This window comes from Gadus morhua, chromosome 12 (assembly GCF_902167405.1).
Source record: "Gadus morhua chromosome 12, gadMor3.0, whole genome shotgun sequence".
Taxonomy (NCBI): domain Eukaryota; kingdom Metazoa; phylum Chordata; class Actinopteri; order Gadiformes; family Gadidae; genus Gadus; species Gadus morhua.
In genome coordinates, this window is record NC_044059.1 from 25,040,171 (window position 1) to 25,059,054 (window position 18,884).

Genomic DNA, 18,884 nt, shown 5'->3' on the forward strand with positions numbered 1-18,884 from the left:
AACCCTATCACTAAGACTTTGGAGGAATAGGGAGGATGGGGGGTGGATTTGTGAGTGGGACATGGAAAGGACAGGGATAGGGGAGGGGAGAGAGAGAAATGAGAACGAGTGAGATAAGGAGTGGTAGAGTAGCACACTCTCTGAGTAATGGGTAGATGATCACAATATTGTTACAGTAGAGGAGCAGGAGAATCGGCCGCACCAAAGAGTTGGGATGGTGGCATTAAAGGAGCAGAGAATCTCAGAACCTAATAGGGAGGAGTGATTCATACTGGAGTAATTGGAGAGTCTGTCTATACTTAGACGGTATAACTACCTGACTGCGGCTCATAGCACACATGTACTATTTCCTGCAAATAGCATTTTCAAAGCTGAATACTGAAAATAATCAGGATAACTACAGAAATGCTTCCATGCGTACATGCTTCCCTCCTTTATTTAACATGCCTCAGCTTATTCTCTCATTCTCTTCTCGTTCTCTGTCCCTTTTACCACCGCAGCAAACACATTCACAACCACTTATTTTTATATTGGTATATTGCAAATACTATTAATTGTGTTTTTATTTGTGAGGAAACGGCTGGGAATACACAAAACACTTTAAATTCCCTAATTCCCCAAAATGTACGGTACCTGTGCTTAACTTACAAGTGCACACATTGTTTCTTAAGCACCCTTAATACAGACATATATACACATTTCTTCCTTTAGTGTGCATTGATACATTCACCACACTTGTGTGTGTGTGCGTGGTTTGCGTGCGTGCGTGCGTGCATGTGTGTTCATGCATGCATACTGTGTTAGACACACTCCAACACACTTCTTCCTGTTACTTAAACATACACAGACGCTTGCAGACGCACACACACACGCACGCACAAACACACAGAGACACACAAAGACACACACACACACACACAAATTCTACACACGGACTCCTGGACGTCTCCCCAGGAGGCTAAAGGATCAGCAGGAGAAATGTTAATGACCAATTAGATGTTAGAGTTGCCGGTGATTAAGAAACACAGAAGATTTTAGGGGGACCCTGAGAGCAGTAAGCTGGCATCATCAACTCATATTTCTCTTTTCCTTTCTGCTTAAAGAAACACACACACACACACACACACACACACACACACACACACACACACACACACACACACACACACACACACACACACACACACACACACACACACACACACACACACACACACACAGGGACACACAAGCTCACACTTGTTTCCCCAACAAAGAGCTTCTGCCTGCAAATTAAAACCCTGCAGTGAGAGGCAAAAACCGTAGCAAAAGACAAAATGATCCTTAAAAAAGATTCAGTGGACAGAGACGAAGAAGACAAACACAGGAATGTGCACGGAAATAGCCGGAGTGCATAGCACGCTACGGGAACAACAAACTTTCTCCGGGTGGCGTTGGCAGATGGGCCGATGATCCTCGAAGCCCTGCTCGGCCAAGAACAGGAACACCAAGTCCGTTCTCCCGATGACCCCCGCTCATCAGCAGAATGAACCCTGCATCACTCTGCTGTTCTCTCAGACAAGGACGAACCATCGGGCATCACAGCGTCACTCACAGTCAGAGGCAGGCCGAGTAAAAGCCTTTAAAGCTGCCAAATTGCCCCAGAGAGTCAAAAGAGTGAGCACATTGACTTGACAAGGATATCTCTCCATCACTGCACCACCCAGCCCCCCCCCCCCCGCCCCCTTCCTTTCTCTCCTTCTCCTGCTCCCTATTGATTCCTTCTGAATGGCTAAGCATATTTTGCCTCTTTATCTGTGCAAATAGCACAGAGCTGCATTTCTCTTCCCCCCCGCCTGTCTGTCTAACCTTTGGGGAAGACTGCCAGTCCATGCGGTTCCCCCCCCCCCTGACAGTCGGATTGGAGGGCCTTCAATGTGAAACAGATATAATATCAATGGAGGTCTATTTCTGGTACCCTGAACGAGACCTGCAGGTTTGCGGCAGTCAATACTGTCGATTGCCCCCCATGATCAATGATGAGCAAAAGTGTATTGATCTGCGAGGTTACCTTTCACCAACCTTGATCTCCTGTCATATCTCCTTGACATTTCGTCAGGGGCATGCCCTGGCTGAAAACAGGGCTGCGATATATTTAGGTATGCACAAACACACACACACACACACACACACACACACACACACACACACACACACACACACACACACACACAATATAACACATGTGTGTGCACATCCACACGTGACTTTTTGCAGAGCAATTTGTACATGTGTTTCGTGCACCTGGTGGTTTCCCTGCAGCAACATCTCCCCGTAGAATATCTCCTCCATTTCAGTTTGAACGGTCTTCCCGGTCCTGAATTAAATAATGGATGTTCCCATTGAAAGCCTTCCAAATCCCTGGTCCCTTCCATTGCCACAGAGTAAAGGAATTGGAAGAAAGAGCCGTTTCCCCTTCAGACGAGGGAACGGCGTCCCAGACGGCCCTCTCATGTTGTCTGCAGACGAACCGCCACACTGGAGAACAAATAGCGGTTGGGGAACAAACTGCCATACAAATATAAATAAATCTATCAAATCTGCTCCTGCCAGCCACCATTTCAGAAATGGCTCCTGGATAAGGTACGGTGGAAACATTGTGAGACAGTTTGGGCAGAATTTCATTTTATTGAGATTAATGTATTTACTTTTCATGTATTTCTTCTGCTACTGTTTGCATGAGCCACTCAGTCTAATGTCTGTCTGCCTGTTCTTTGGAATCACAATGGAATCACATCATGTGACTCAATGTTGTCTCCCGGGTAACCTTTCAATACAATGTCCCGTGTGGTATTCTGTGTTCTCTGGTTAATTGGTCAATTAAATCAATGAACCAATACAGTTTGTTAGATGCGGTGGACGTAGCCCCACCCAAACGTGTACTTGCGTACTTCTGAAACGTACACTTAGGCACTAGAAACATGATACCAGACAGATGGCCGAAACGCTGTGTTGACAGAGGCTAGAGTGCAGGGCGCCGTCGCTCTTCAAAGCCGTTCTCTTCTCCTCGCTGCTTTTTCAACCGCCATCTGTAGTCAGACTTACTCGCGTTGCTGAAAACAAGGACATTGCTTTGCTTTTTTTTTTCGATTGGACAGCAGCAGGAGCAGGCGTTTGTCTTTCCCTCCTCGCCTTATTATAAAACTATTAGAACAGCAAGTTAAATCGCCGTTTGATAAAGCTGGCCCATCATAAGCCACCCGAGAAAGCAGGAAACATGAAATGAAACGAAAGTACACCTAAAACACACACACACACATACACAGGCATCCAGGAGGATGGGTTCTGATGCTACGGAAACAATAAGTTGCCATGTATGCATGTGTGTGTGTGTGTGTGTGTGTGTGTGTGTGTGTGTGTGTGTGTGTGTGTGTGTGTGTGTGTGTGTGTGTGTGTGTGTGTGTGTGTTTTTGTACGTGTGTGTGGTCGCCTGTATGTGTGCATGCGTGGGACTGTGTGATGGCGTGCATGCAGGCTGTTTCATCAGCCAGGTCCCTCATCCTCCCTGTCCTTTCAAAGGAGCAGTCATCTCTGTGCCAGTCTGTCACTGTTTGGCGGAAATGAGACCAGGTTCTAGAGGCTTTGTTTGGCAGCACAGTAGCGGTAAGAAAAGCACTGGTTCCTTTCATCAGCGTCGTCCTTTAACCCTCACCCCCGAACATTCTCATCTCTCAGCTCCTTCCCTTTGTGTTCCTCCTCCCCTTCCTCCTCGCTCCCATACCATCCCTTTCCTCGGAGTCTTAGCCTGTCAAGGTACTCCTGACCTCTTCCCTCATCACCAACCTCTCTCTCTCTCTCTCTCTCTCTCTCTCTCTCTCTCTCTCTCTCTCTCGATTTCTCTACATCCTAGTGTCTCTGTTCCTTCCAATCATTTCCCCCCTCTCACCCTCTCTATCTTTCTCTCTCTCCCTCTATGTACACTTATGTTTTCCTCTCATTGTGATGGTGCCTGTGGTGCTGTGTTATTAGTAAGGCAGTCGGTGTGTGCTGGAGAGAGATAAGCGCAGGTAGAGCGAGTTACATAAGCCTACGCTGATTATTATGGAGGAGAGCGAGATACAAACACGGTGAGACGGGGAGATGGAGAGAATGAAAGAAGTAAAAGAACCAAGTAGGAGAGAGGGAGACAGTGAGGTGGAGAGAGTTGTGCGTTAGCACATTGTGCGTTAATATTGCTGCTACGGCTGCCTGGCTGTTGATAAGTAGACAAGGCCTCTTGAGCAGGTTGAAAGCAGCATCTTTGGTTTGGAATGAGATGGCAGCTTGCCTACGCTGATTGCCGGTCTGTTTTTCGTGCGCCATTTTGAAAACAAAAGAAAAACCCTTCTCCTCGTTTACCATGTTAACCGCAACATGGCGGAGGTGCTCGAACACCCAAATAACTACCACTCTCTCACAGTGCCCTAACCAATCCACTTACTGACAGGTTGCCAGAAAGTCTATAGCCAGAACTATCCTTATGCAGCTCTGGTACGGCATAATAACACAAAACAGTGTAACACCCAAACACATAATTTAAAGGATGTTCATTGACAGAGAGAGGGATGCAATACATGTACAAATAAATATAATCAAAGTGGGTAGGAGGATATATTAAAGTGTAAGTGTCTGAATGTACGTATTAACACACCTAGTGTCACAGCGTTTAGATGAGTGGTTTTGCAGGCGACATGTCAACTGCCTCTTCACCTCCATCCCTCCTTCATACAACCCTGACTTTCACACTGAAGGACAACGCATTTATAAAACCCATCTACACACACACACACACACGCACAGACACACACACACACACCCTCTTAACACCACAATTAGTCATGGGAAATCATATACGGTCATCATATACATGGACCTCTCTATTGCTCTTTTCATTCTTAATAGAACCTCCACAAGACAGGACATCGTGTGTGTGTGTGTGTGTGTGTGTGTGTGTGTGTGTGTGTGTGTGTGTGTGTGTGTTTGTGTGTGTGTGTGTGTGTGTGTGTGTGTGTGTGTGTGTGTGTGTGTGTGTGTGTGTGTGTGTGTGTGTGTGTGTGTGTGTGTGTGTGTGTGTGTGTGTGTGTGCGTGCGTGCGTGTGTGTGTGTGTGTGTGTGCTATACGTGTGTACATGCCACTTCATCCATATGTCAAGTATTTGTCTAGAGGCTCTTCAGCTGGTAATGCTTAAGAGCGACTGAAGGCCAGGCATCTGAACGCATAAGAGGGAGACTCCTGTGCTCCCTGTCCCTCATCTGTCCTCTCCTTTAAAGCCTGTGCATTATAGGAGGTGAGGGTAGAAGCTACCAAGATCCTAACCTATCATGGAAACAGAATCATTGACTTTGTACCTTTGGATAGAAATGGACTCTCATGCAACAACCGTTTTTTAAGTCATCCAAAACATCTTAAGTCACGACCACACTGCCCTCAACGTTGAGTGGCGATGGCTGCCACTTCTGAAACGTCCAGATCTCCAAAAGATCTGTAAATACGCAGATGGAAGTAGAGAAATACTGGCTCCCTTCCTTACTGAAATCCACATGCCCTTAAACCAGCTATTCAAGGCTTAGGTGCTCAGCTGTAGTTTTAGTGTAACATAGTGGGATCTAAATGGGCTTTCCTAAAGGTTTCTTCATTTTGGTTATTGTTCATAACAGACAGTCATAGCGCATTTGTATGTGTACAATTGTGTCATTCGAGTTATATTATCATTGGGCAATAAAAGGACATTTTGGAGAGGGATAAGCACAGGTAGACTCTCTCTACCTCCTAGTTACAACAGATGCATGCACATTTCAGGGAATCAGTGGGGAACCAGCTAGGAACAACATCATCTGCTGTTTCCACTGTACAGATCCCTCCAGGACTGTCATGGTTCTGCTGTAATTAAAACGCACAGGTTGACGGGAGAGGAGCCATGGAAGGAGAGATGTTTGAAAGTCTGTCTAGCGGAAGAGAAAGAGGTAGACACAACAGAACAGATAGACATGACAGGAGTAAGGCAAGGACAACAAAGGCAGCCAACAGAATAATGAAGATGCAGTCAGAGTGAACAAGCAGTAGCGTACATCAGACATTGAGAAGGGGCTTTGGTAGGGATACATTTCCTTCCCCCAAACAGTTCTGTAGCCATGAAAGCCTGTAAGGTTTTGTTTGTTTTGTGTTGTTTTCTCCACAAAGACATGAACCTAGAGTACTAACCATAACTTATGACCAAACCTTACCAAATATATTATGCTTATCCCTAACCTTCCACCCAGATAAAAGACAAAAGTCAATGACATGGCAACATTTTTTATTTTTTATTTTATTGATAGGTATTATTATTATAAATCTCGGCCATCACTGTAGGGCTGAGAGGGGAGATGGGGGGAGGGAGGAGATGGGGAGAGGGCAGATGTCTGAGTGTTTCTTTGAATAAGTATTCAGGACCATGAGACTAGCCAGCAGGATGGGTGGTTTGTAAGAGAGAATGTGGAATAACAATAAGGAACAGGGCTTTGTGTGTGTGTGTGTGTGTGTGTGTGTGTGTGTGTGTGTGTGTGTGTGTGTGTGTGTGTGTGTGTGTGTGTGTGTGTGTGTGTGTGTGTGTGTGTGTGTGTGTGTGTGTGTGTGTGTGTGTGTGTGTGTGTGTGTGCTCGTATAAGAGACAGACACTTCAGACAATCATGCTCAAACACAAAATGTTCCCTCCCTCCCTCTCTTTCTTTTATTTGCTCTCGCATACATGCTAGTGCACTTACTCACATGCACACGCAGACCGTTAACGCACACACACACACACACACACACACACACACACACACATACACACAGTATTATGTAAATAGTCTCTTCAACAGAGTGCTGCTGTCACCGAGCGCCCATCCTTTGGGCCATCTAGGCAGCCTCATTAAAACCAAGCACAGCATCCATTAATAGATACCAGTACATGCACACTTTAACATACACACCGACATGCACGCACACACACATGCACACTCACCACACAGACCAACAAAGACCTCCCGGGAAGCGTGTCTCTCTAAATGATCCTCTCAGGTGGCAGTCAAAAAGTATATCTCCTAGGAAACCAGTTTTCATGTCAGCGGGAACAATGGATGGAAACTGTGTGGCTGAAGCTGGCGAAGGAACGCTGGGCCGCGCTGCTGTAAGACGCTGCAATGCCCGGACCAGATCTTTCTTGGCACCCAAGTGCCGTTGTGTTTGTGTGTGTCTGTGGCTGTCTCTATATCGGTGTCTTTACATCCCTCGCCGTCCCCATGCATGACACGAAAGAGCGGTACATGAGTGCATACCGCCCAGCAGTCATTGTGCTCTTCTCTCCCCATCTTCAGGAACGTGAAGGTCCTCAATACGTTAGGAATGCATACCATTGGACGTTTGTGTCCAGTGCTGCGTGTGTGTGTGTGTGTGTGTGTGTGTGTGTGTGTCCGTGTCTGTCTCTGTATCTGGGTTTGTACATCCCCCCACCACCGCCCACACACATGACATGTATGAGTACAGCACATGAGTACCGCCCAGCTGTCAGCGCAAAGCCCTGCTCCCCCCGCTGCGGCCCCCCCCCAAGCCCTGTGAAGTAAAAGTGGTGTGTGTCTTTGTGATGTGCTGGCCCCACAGGCGGCTCCCGGGGCGTGGGCTTCATCCGCTTTGATAAGAGGATAGAGGCCGAGGAGGCCATCAAGGGCCTGAACGGTCAGAAGCCGTCCGGCGCCGCCGAGCCCATCACCGTCAAGTTCGCCAACAACCCCAGCCAGAAGACCAGCCAGGCCCTGCTGTCCCAGCTGTACCAGTCCCCCAACCGGCGTTACCCTGGGCCCCTGCACCACCAGGCCCAGCGGTTCAGGTGAGGAGGCTCTGGAGGGGAGAGATGCACAAAGGGTGGAGGGAGGGGGGCACAGTGTTATTGTATTGTCTGATGTAAGAAAAAAAGATTGAGGTGATGTTCCACTCTGCCCAAACTTGAGGGCTGTGAAGGTGATTGAGGTCATGTTAAGGTTATGTTTTCAATGCATTAAGGACGCGTCCCCATTGAAAGTTTGCGTCTGTGTTATACCTGACTGTTATTTCCACACGTGACCATTATGGGGACGGCACAGGGCTGTCTGAAAGCCAGCGGCGGTCCTGTCCTTGTTTGGATAAGCGGATACGTCGTTTGATCTGTTCAGAAAAAGATCTGACTTCAACAAGGTTGGGAGCTTTCTGATAAATTGGTTATGGCTGGGATCAGTGGGGAGTCAGGAGGAGTCGTCATGTTTGATGCCGTTATCTCCAAAGGTAATTCCAATATATGTCCATTACACACAAAGTGGAAATAATTAATAGTTAATGACTATTAAAGGCTCCATGAGGAGGTTGTCAGTATTTGCAATCGTCAATTCAATTTGAGTCCATTTGTATATGCTGTTATAGGTAAATTACGCCATCTGTGAAAGATTGGCATATGTTAAAAATTATTCCAAATGTTCAAGGTGCCAGCCTGGTTCCTGCTGATCCCAAGTAGAATTAAATCTGCATGGGGGATAATCTATATTACAGTCAACATCTGTAAGCCCCCACCCTCAAATATGTACAGCAATTTGATAAAATTCTGATGATTGTTATGATAGGATTTAATTATAATATTAATGATAAATGATGACCGATTTAGAAATGTAAAGGAGCAGCAGACGTTGTCCAACTGCTGGTAAAGATGCAGATAGCTACATGGGTAAAACCAGACTCATGCCTTTGTCTGTGAAACTGAAGTCAGGCTTCCTCTGAAGCTTCCTCTTCTAAGCATCCATTTTGTCCATTTGGAGAAACACAAGTGTACCCTTTTGAAGGACAGGTGTAAAGAGCCCACCTGGTGCACAGAGAACCTGTGTGTTGTCGGAGCAGGGAGGAGCTGTTCACGAGAGACTGTGGGGTTCTGTCTTTTGCCTTCTTCCCTTTTCATCTCTACCCACCGTCATCCTCACCATCATACTCCATGAGGCGGCCGCTTCTCGCCTGAGCAAAAATATTTATTCAGTTATAAATATTTAAGATGTTTATTAAAGAAGAGACGCTATGTTTCCTTCTCACCCGATGCCTCGGGGCAGTGACTAATAATGTGTTTTGAAATGGACGTGAAACATTTCACAACCAAATTAGGTTAATCTAATAAACCCAATCTTTTTTTTGTCACCTTTAGAAAACTAGTTTGGAGTAAAAAATGAATGTTGCAGTTGTGTGGTTGTCTGATTTCTGAAAGATGGTTGTTTCACTCCCTGAAGGCCATTCTTAAAGGAACAGACAGGGTGATTGGGAAACCACACATATTTTACTCGGGTTATAGAGAAGGGTTTGATGGTTTAATGGTTAGAGTTATGCCTCCACAAGATGGTGGAGAGGTGAACAGAGCTAGTTTCAGTTGTGCTTTTGAGACTTGTAATGCTCCATGGGTACTGCTTCTCTTCCTGACACATTTCAGTGCTTTACTCTGAAGCTCAACAATCTCACATCAAGGTAAATTGTCCTCACTTTGAGTGGGGAAGGACAAAGTAAAATCCAGCAACGAATTGGATTCCAGACCTATTTCAGGTTTACCAGGCATTAGGGTAGTATCTCAAGCCATCAATTTCTTTCAGAACCCATTTTTGCCGAGGCTGTCTGCAACCAATCATTTCTAACAACACATAAATGCCATATACTTCTCATGATCACTCATCATTATTTATTCCGGGTTACTCAATCAAAGCACAATTCATTTTACATAACATAAAGACGCGCACTATTGCCTCAATACAAAACCCAAACGAGAGTTGATTGTGAATTACCATGATTTGATGAAAAGGGTGTGGAGGGGGGCGGGGGTGGAGGGGTATATATACTTTCCGATTCTGCGGTGGAATAACAAGCTTACACCGTTTTCTCCCCCCCCCCCCAACAACACTAAGCTAGTCGTGCTGTTTACTCCCCATCAAAGTCAAGGCTTGGATGGTGTTTTCTGGTGGAGCCGCTCTCCCGGTGTGACACCTGAGCGATGTTGCGCGGCTGTGTGTCTGCGATACGCCAAGCCAATTTAAAGGAGCCGCGGGAGAGCCCGCGCTCCCCATCACAAATCATAACCTCCAAGAGCCTTTTGCACCAGCTTTGCCTAAGTTCAAACATAGTCTGGTTAAAAGGTAGGTGTCTAAGTCGGGGTTTACCCATGGCTCAATCAAAGCGGGTGGCGCCACAAAGAGCAGTTTTAATGAAGTGCTTGGTAGTCAACTAATATTGACTCCTTACCCCTAAAACGTGACGCTTGGAATAGATGGAAATGGTTGATGGAAGTCTAAATCCAACAAACAACTGTTTTAGGATGTAAATTTTGGTTCAAATAAACCGAACTGCAACAAGTGCTAAATAATGAACAATTTAAGACTTTCAAAGATGTGTGTGAGGCATGACCTCTACATACACAACACAAGGAAGACATAAAACATGAAGTGCTAGTCAATAATTGATATTAAAAGTAATTGTATCTCTGCACTCTCTTCATATTAGATTTGTATCTACACTCCAACATGTAGAGTGCCATCATGAGCCAAATAAAAGTACAGCAATCGTGAACATGTACATCGGTAAACTTAAAGATAAAAATTAAACATACATTTTTTAACTAAACTTCTAATACATTTGTGTACTTCAGTATTCTTTAAATGTACAGTAGAGTTTTGCTCTCACAATCAATGAGTAACTAAAAACCGAGAGCAAACCTTAGGGACAGCCCCAAAGGAATTAGTCCCAGGTGGCGTTAATTATCTTCGTTAGTATAGCACGGTGCCTCACCTGGAACAAATACAGCCAGTCACACACAGCACACAACTTTTCAATCTAGGATTTCACTAGGGGGTTGTATTGCCCTTGTGTGTGACTACTAACGTCGAACACCCAATATAGTCTGTCTGATAAGCCCACGTAGGCCTGGGATATGGCCAGGCAATGTCCTGTCCGCCTGACTGGTCCCTTTTAACACATCAAGCATCATCCACTCAAACACAATACAGCTCTCAGCCCTAGGTATCAGCTTTCTTCCAATGCCGTTACGTTAACTAATGACACAAATTAACAAATTAGCCTTATTATATCCAGAGCAGGAACCAATTTTAATTAGAGAGGCACCGAAAAATGCAGGAGACAAAAAAACGCTGTTCCACCGTATTAATGTGCATGGTAAGACAGCACAAAAGCCCTATTGTTTATGTGGAGCTTGGAGGGGCGGTGCAAAAAACAAGCTTGAGCTGATTGCAGGGTGAGTGCCTGTACGGGTGTCAAAGTGAAGCAGATGTTTGTCCATGAGTGTGTGTCTTTTGTACCTCTTGTACCCCCATATGTGAACAATGTGTGAGGGTGCAAATTACATTCATGCATGTATGAAATGTGTACATTTGTAATTGTGTTTAAGTGCGGTACCTGCGTGTGTGTTTTTGTGGCGTGTCTGGTCTGTGTGTGTGTGTGTGTGTGTGTGTGTGTGTGTGTGTGTGTGTGTGTGTGTGTGTGTGTGGTAGGTCTGGTTCCAGTGTATCTGTATATTTGTATGTGTGTGTGTGTGTGTGTGTGTGTGTGTGTGTGTGTGTGTGTGTGTGTGTGTGTGTGTGTGTGTGTGTGTGTGTGTGTGTGTGTGTGTGTGTTGTGGTGTAAGCCTGTGTGTTTGTGGCTTTGTGGCAGGTTGTTTTGGCCCATCAGCCCAGCGGCCAGCAGATGTCTTGTTGCTCCCAAGGCCTGGAGCGTTTGTCCTCAGAGCCCCCACTCCAATTGACTCATTTACCCACAAAGCAGCCGGCTCGCTCCCTCCCCACATAATAGGCTAATTACTACCTTAATGAGTCGATATTCACGTCTCCACTTCTTTACTTTGTTTACTGGTGTTTCCCTACGACTGGCAATTATGCTAGAAACTAAAATACTAAGAGTGATGTAAAAACGGTGTTCAGCTGAAAAATGTAGTTTCTAAAGGGAATTGTGTTTCTCATTCATTACAATAACGATGAATTGAGACATATGAACATTTTGCAATGATCTTTTATATTTTCAAACAAACTTTATATATCTATATACATAAAAAGAAAACCTAAAGGTTAAAAAAGACAAATTCCACGTTTAAATCCCATTCTTTGTTTCTCAAAAGATTTGCGAGACATCTTAAATTACAATAGACTTATGAGGTGTGAATAAGAGAATTGCAGCATACAGAATCAACTTTTATTTTAACTGGTTTTAAATGTGCCACCCAGCTCCGAGTTGCTTCCTAGAGGAGAGGAAAGCCATTGACCTGCTGTTGCTCAATAAGCCGTGCCCTGTGTCCATTAGCCCAGCAGAGTTAATAAGACATGAGACAGGCCAGCGCCTTGTGAGGAATGAAGGTCATTGAGTCACCAAGCAGACTGCATCCATCCACAAGACCCAAGGTTTCATCCCCACTAGGTTTTTTATAGCCAAGCGTACTCCCACGGTCACCCACACGCAAACAAACACACAGAATAACTACTTCACTTGTGCCAGCTCACACAAGTGAACACGCAGACACATTGCATCTCTCCTTGCCAGCAGGGATGGCTGAAGCACAGTAAAGGCAGAAATGAAAGAAAATTTTATAATTTACAAATGCTAATCTTTTTTAATTATAGACGTACATATCCATTAACTAGCGCGTACATTTGATTTGACCATTGAGCACTTAACACATTGCCCCGGACCAGTCACGCGTGCATTTATAAATTCATGACTAGTTAAACAGTTGGTGAATGTTTTGTCAGTTTCGTGGAAAACATACAAATCCGCCATTCACTCTTTTGCTCACCATCCTTCAAACCCCAAACCATTACACTGACAGAACTCTTAATTTGATGTCCTTTGAGGTGCAGTATTTTCTTTGTCTAGTTGTCTTTTTCATACAGAACATCATGAATTGATAATCCTACTCTTCGGAAATACGTTTATGGTTAAAATCTCCCTTCACCTCGAAATGCATCTGTATGCTGGCATCGATTGTTTGGAAAACAAATGCTTTTTATTCTTCTGGGCTACATCTCATGGATGTAGACAAGTGCCTTGCAATGCTAATGCCCCCCTCCACCCCCAAAAAAACCTTCCTTTGCCCTGCTAACACCACAGAGCACTAGATAATTTGTTTCTGCTGTCTCGTAGCGAAACTAGCTGTGCTCCGGTTGCAGAATCTGGCTAGCCGCGGGCCAGTCTAACAAGTGTCTCGCTGGAAGTGGGCTACTGTATATGTGTGTAAAGTGATGACAGCAGATAGTACCGACCCAGCAGGCATTCTCTGCGAAACGGTCCACTTATGGCTGGGGTTTGTTTGATTCTTGAGCGAGGAGGACCATGCAGTTCCTACTGGGACGTAGAATCAGTTCCATTGAGTGCGTCGACCATCTGCCCACCATTAACCCCAGAACCCTCCTTCTCTTTACAGGCTGGACAATTTGCTTAATATGGCCTATGGCGTAAAGAGGTAATTAAAAACTTCCACCGATGCCAGCTGTCCATGTTGACTCAATGATTTTTTCAATATACATTATTTTCAGTTTCTCTTTTTTCTTTTTTCCATATATTTAATTTTTTACGTTGGGTTTTCTTGTGCCTTTTGAAGTGACATTGCATCTGAAAATGAGGTTAACTTTTTATTTGGTCCCTTGATTTGTGATCGTGGTTGTTTGGTTTGCCTTGGTTGTTTTTCTCTCCTTAAGCTTGATTCCATTTGGAAAACTTTTCCGCCACCCAAGGCGCAAAAAACAGAAAACAATCCGTCTCTGTTTTTGCGGCGGTGATGAATTTGCTTTGTTTTGATTATGACAAGTGCCGGTGTTGTTTGGGTTTTTTGAATTGTTTTTGTCTGTACTGAATGGGCATTTCCTTTGTTCTCCGGTGTATAGCTCTTGATTTCTGGGCGTGTTTGATTTCTCCAGGATTCAGGTTCCCCTGCCTTGCCTCCACAGCCCAGACCTTGTGTAAAAAAGACAGGTCCCCTCAAACCATTCCCAGAATCGCTGGAAGCTCATTCCAAACCAAACCCCCCCCCTGAACAAAAAGCTACCATGGTCTTTTGCGTCAGATGTATACTCACACACATTATGTTAAAGCGGGTCGTCTTAATACCCCCCTGCCATTGACGTAGCAGATCTGACCCCCCTTATGTTCCTGTTGGGTGAGGCCGGTACGGCGTGGCTTGAGGAGGTGGGCCTGAATCCGTGTCATAAACCAGCTGTTTTCCCCGGCAGAGAACTCCTGCCTTGCTTGGCTCCGCCTGGTTCCGGTTTTGTTTTCCGTTTGCCACCGTTTATTTTGTTAAGTTGTCGGCCATGGATGTTAAAACGGCCGTTGGCGGACGGGTTTCAGCCTCTTGTTGTTGTTGTTGTTGTTGTTGTTGATTTAATGTGATGTGGGTCGCATATCTTGCATGACGCAATGACCGATTAAGGACCGCCCTAAGAAATAGGTTTCAAACTCATACATACAGGAAGAGAGAGCAACAGGTTTAGTATTAGTAGTTGTAAATTGCAAGCTAGTAAAATAAGTCATAGTTTCCATATGCTTCAATATAAAATGGGATTTATGCATCCCCTATATCCTATTGAACACTAGATGACCCCACTCCAATGTAGGTTCTGCTCTATTCAATCTTTACACTCTCATTTCCAAAGGGCCAAAATGGCCATCCATCTCTCCTGAAACAGCATGTGATTAAATTCCAAGTGCTATTCATGTGATCAAAGGCTCTTGTTTGGAAGGTGGGCACCCAGAGAGGAGAGATGTTTTGAGAGCAGGAAGTGGAATGCTACAGAAAGGATAGAATGGATAGCTGGTCAGCTACGCTGTTGCTATGCAACCCCCCTGGTTTCGCCCTGTTGCGTTCGGATTATGGTTGGACTAGCTATTATGTATACAATAATATGCATGCACACACACACACACACACACACACACACACACACACAAACACACAAACATACACGTACATCATTCCCATCATGTCCTCTGCGGCACTTTGTTAGTGAGTCTCCAACTCAACCCTAAATCTCCACACATGCCTCAGCTCCTGCATGCAAATGACCACAAGGTTGTTTCTTAGCACAGCGGGAGGGCGCGGACGTAGCGGAGCATGCTAGACAGGAGCCCGACGTGACCAGACCCGCTAAGTAATTCAGCCGGTGCGTCGACATGCTGAGGAGAGTAGCTAAAGCCCCTATCGGCAGGACAAAGGAAACGCGCAGAGAGAGAGAGAGAGATTTGAGAGACACACTATAGGACTGGAATTTTGAGGAGCGAAAGACCAGCAGCTCATCAAGCTTAAGTGCGGTTCAATCGTAAAGATGTAATGATGACTACGATGCTGACGTCCGTCCCATGCCGCTGATCAGATCTCAGCGAGCGCAGCCAGCACAACAGGAGACCTCTCCGGGCGGAGTCAGCAATCCTGGGCTCGTGCGCAGTTAGCCCCCGACCACAGCCGCTGGGACTATATTGTACGAGACCAAAGTCATGCCGGGAAGGTTGCAGTTATCTTCGGCCATGTACAGAGAGAGAGGGAGGGAGAGAGAGAGAGAGAGAGAGAGAGAGAGAGAGAGAGAGAGAGGGAGAGAGAAAGAGAGAGAGAGACAGAAAAGTGTTGTAATGCTTCCTGGGTTCTGAATTGGAGGAAAGAAAAGGTCCAGCGGACAACAACTGCGCAGGGAGCGGAAACACATTCTCGTCCTTCGTGCCATCCAGCCGTAAAGGACTTCCATTTTATCCATTCAGCCCGCTCCTTCTCCCCTCTGTCCCTCTTGCTCGAGAAGGCCCCTCTCCCCGACAGCTGCTGCAAAGCGGAACTCTCCGAGCGCGCACCATAAAGCCTGTCGTCTCCCCTGCAGAGCCATGGCGGCCCAGTAAGACAGGAACCATTTTATCTAATTTACCTTTTACTTAAAAGCAAAGCGGGTGTGTTCCCCCCCCCAATCCCCCTGCCACCCCCCTTTGCCTTTTCTTTAACCGGAAAGGCAATTAAGGGAAGTCATCTGAGGATTTGAATATCTTGCATCGCGAGTAAAAAGGATGAGATTATGAGGTGAATGAGAACCGATTTAGCAGCCTGCGTGGCGCACGGTCTTTGATGAATTTCTCGAAATGGTTTTATTCACTGACTTCCTGCGGTTTAGCTCCCAAAGGACGAGAGAGTGCACGAGAAGGAGGGAGGGAGTGGGGGAGACCTGAAAGAGAGAGAGAGTGGGTTGTGGAGAGAGGGAGAGAGGGCGAGAGTAGGAAGAGCTACCTCTGCATCTCCCAAATACTTCCCAGAATGCACTGCTCTGATTCAAGAACGAAGGACAGCAGTGAGGATTTCATAAAGCATAAACATGAACGCATACAAACAAATACATTTGTACATAAAGTGACATATACACAGACACACATTCAGACACAAACGTACAGCCAACCCACTTAATATCCAACTCATTCATTTTTTGTTGTTTTACTCCAATTAATGTGTGTTATGCATATTATTAGTACAGCTTGAGCATATTTTGTTATGCCTTTAAGACCGTAAGATCACCATAAGAGTCATGAAGATATTAAACAATATCAAACCATGACAATAGCACATTTTTCAATTTCCTATAAGTCAAGTTCAGGACATGTAGCCCATCACTTCTTATATTTTAATGAACCAACTAAAACATTCTTCCTCTTTTCCTCCCTGTCCTTCTCCCCCTCCTCCTCCTTCTCCTCCTCCTCCTCTCTCTCCTCCTCCCTTTCCTCCTCCTCCCACTCCTCCTCCTCCCTCTCCTCCTCCTCTCTTCCCTCTCCTCCTCCTCCTCTCTCTCCTCCTCTTCCTCCTCCTCTCTCTCCTCCTCCCTCTCCTCCTTCTCCTCCTCCTCCTCCCTCTCCTCCTCTTCCTCCTCCCTCTCCCTCCCCTCCTCCCTCTCCTCCTCTTCCTCCTCCCTTTCCTCCTCCTCCTCTCTCCTCCTCCTCCCTCTCCTCCTCTTTCTCCTCCCTCTCCCTCCCCTCCTCCTCCCTCTCCTCCTCCTCCCTCTCCCTCCCTCTCCTCCTCCCTCTCCTCCTCCTCCTCCTCTCTGTGTCTGTCCTGTGGCGTTGTGGTCCTCCTCTCAGGTTCTCCCCCATCACCATTGACAGCATGACCAGCCTGGTGGGCATGAACATCCCGGGCCACACGGGGACCGGCTGGTGCATCTTCGTGTACAACCTCTCCCCCGACTCCGACGAGAGCGTTCTCTGGCAGCTGTTTGGGCCGTTCGGCGCCGTCAACAACGTCAAGGTGATCCGCGACTTCAACACCAACAAGTGCAAAGGCTTCGGCTTCGTCACCATGACGAACTACGACGAGGCGGCCATGGCGATCGCCAGCCTCAACGGCTACAGGCTGGGCGACCGCGTCCTCCAAGTCTCCTTCAAGACCAACAAGACGCACAAGTCTTGAGCCAGTGAACCGGTGAATCCAGTTTGCACCCCCCCCACCACCACCACCACCACCACCACCACCACCCCCCTTCCATCGCCAACTTGGTCCAGTCCAAACACCCCCCTACCCTGTCCCCCTTCAAACGCCTCTCCCCCGAAACCCCTCACCCCACCCTCCCCAACCCCACCCCAGAACACCCCAACCCCCCCGGTCCCTTTCGTCACAACCTTCTATTGCCACTCTCTGACAGCCATCCGACACAGCAAACTCAACCCCAAACTTCAACCCCAAACTCAACGCCAACACAGAGCAACCGATTAAAAAATCATCAACAAATTGAACTAGAAATGGCTTATATTATAACTTTGGACCTATAAGCCAATGTTGCCTAAGTATTACAAAAATGAAATGATGAAATGTGTCCATATGTTTTCGGAAGCTCCTGTGATAAAACAGGCTTCTCTCTTTGATGTGTAATTTTTCTGTTTGTTTGTTTGATTGTTTGTTGTGGTTGTTAAAGAAAATGATTTTTCTCTTCTGTGCACACAGTAGCAAACCCCCCTGTACTTCCCTTATTTCAGAGAAGAGAGTTTTAGATTGAAACCTTTTTCTCTGTCTTGATTCAGGATTGGTTTTTCTTTTTGAAATCCGGATCCACTGTCGTCAACGGTTACGTCCCCCCCTGTGGTTAAAAGGGAGGGGGCTCCTCAGTTTAAGTTTGGTTTTCAATTGGTGAACCATTCATTCATTTTTTTTCGTGTAAGTATTTGATTCCCTCTCCACAGCCCCACCCCCTTATAGATTATAGATGGGACGGCATCGTCCCCGATAACTGATGCAGATAAAATATGAATTTCTAACATTGTTTTTGTTTTCTAATCGCAAACAAAACACATGTCTTTCCTCACGTGGGTTCAGGGAGATAGGGGGAACGGGAGGGGAACGGGTTAGCTTTCCTGATGAAAAAAAAATATCACTGTTGCCAAAGAGACGATCTCTTTGCTTGAAAAAAAAACACGTTTAGAAAAAGATAAAAATAAAGAGAGAAAAAAAAAGATCTATTTTTGTAAATGATAATTAAAATAATAATTATTGAAGAATTTTTACAAGAATCTGGATTTGAAAAAGAGAAAAATATTTTGACTGGCTAACTAAAGGGGGGCAGGGCGGGATATGGGGGTGCCACCTTGTCTTGTTCGTTCTGCCGTGGTACTTTTTAGGATCAGTGGTTGTTTGTTTTTAGGGGAAAACTCAAGTTGGCCGAGATTTTGTAGAAGGAAGGTTTTGTGAAAAGGGATACAAACTGAGGCAGGTGATCTTGGTAATTTTTCATATATATACTAGTGCGTGATTATTCAACAGCGATACCCAAAAGGGAAAGGAAAAGGGGTCTGACCATGGCCTAACCAACCTTATAGTCCAGAGCCCGAAGCGCGAAGAAGATCC

The 18,884-nt window shown here is 45.8% G+C and overlaps 1 protein-coding gene across 14 annotated transcripts in view; it reads left to right on the forward strand.

Annotated features, from left to right (window-relative positions):
- Positions 1–18,298, forward strand: part of elavl4 (ELAV like neuron-specific RNA binding protein 4) — a 73,292-nt gene extending 54,994 nt beyond the window's left edge. For 9 of the 14 annotated variants that reach the window (XM_030372992.1, XM_030372993.1, XM_030372995.1 and 6 more), the window contains 3 exons: positions 7,631–7,865; positions 13,455–13,493; positions 17,129–18,298. In XM_030372992.1, the coding sequence (XP_030228852.1) occupies positions 7,631–7,865; positions 13,455–13,493; positions 17,129–17,456 (602 nt within the window). In that variant the 3' untranslated portion in view covers positions 17,457–18,298. The remainder of the gene's footprint in view (positions 1–7,630; positions 7,866–13,454; positions 13,494–17,128) is intronic. The other 5 variants (XM_030372994.1, XM_030372997.1, XM_030373000.1 and 2 more) reach the window with 3 other exon arrangements.
- The last annotated feature ends 586 nt before the right edge of the window (positions 18,299–18,884 follow it).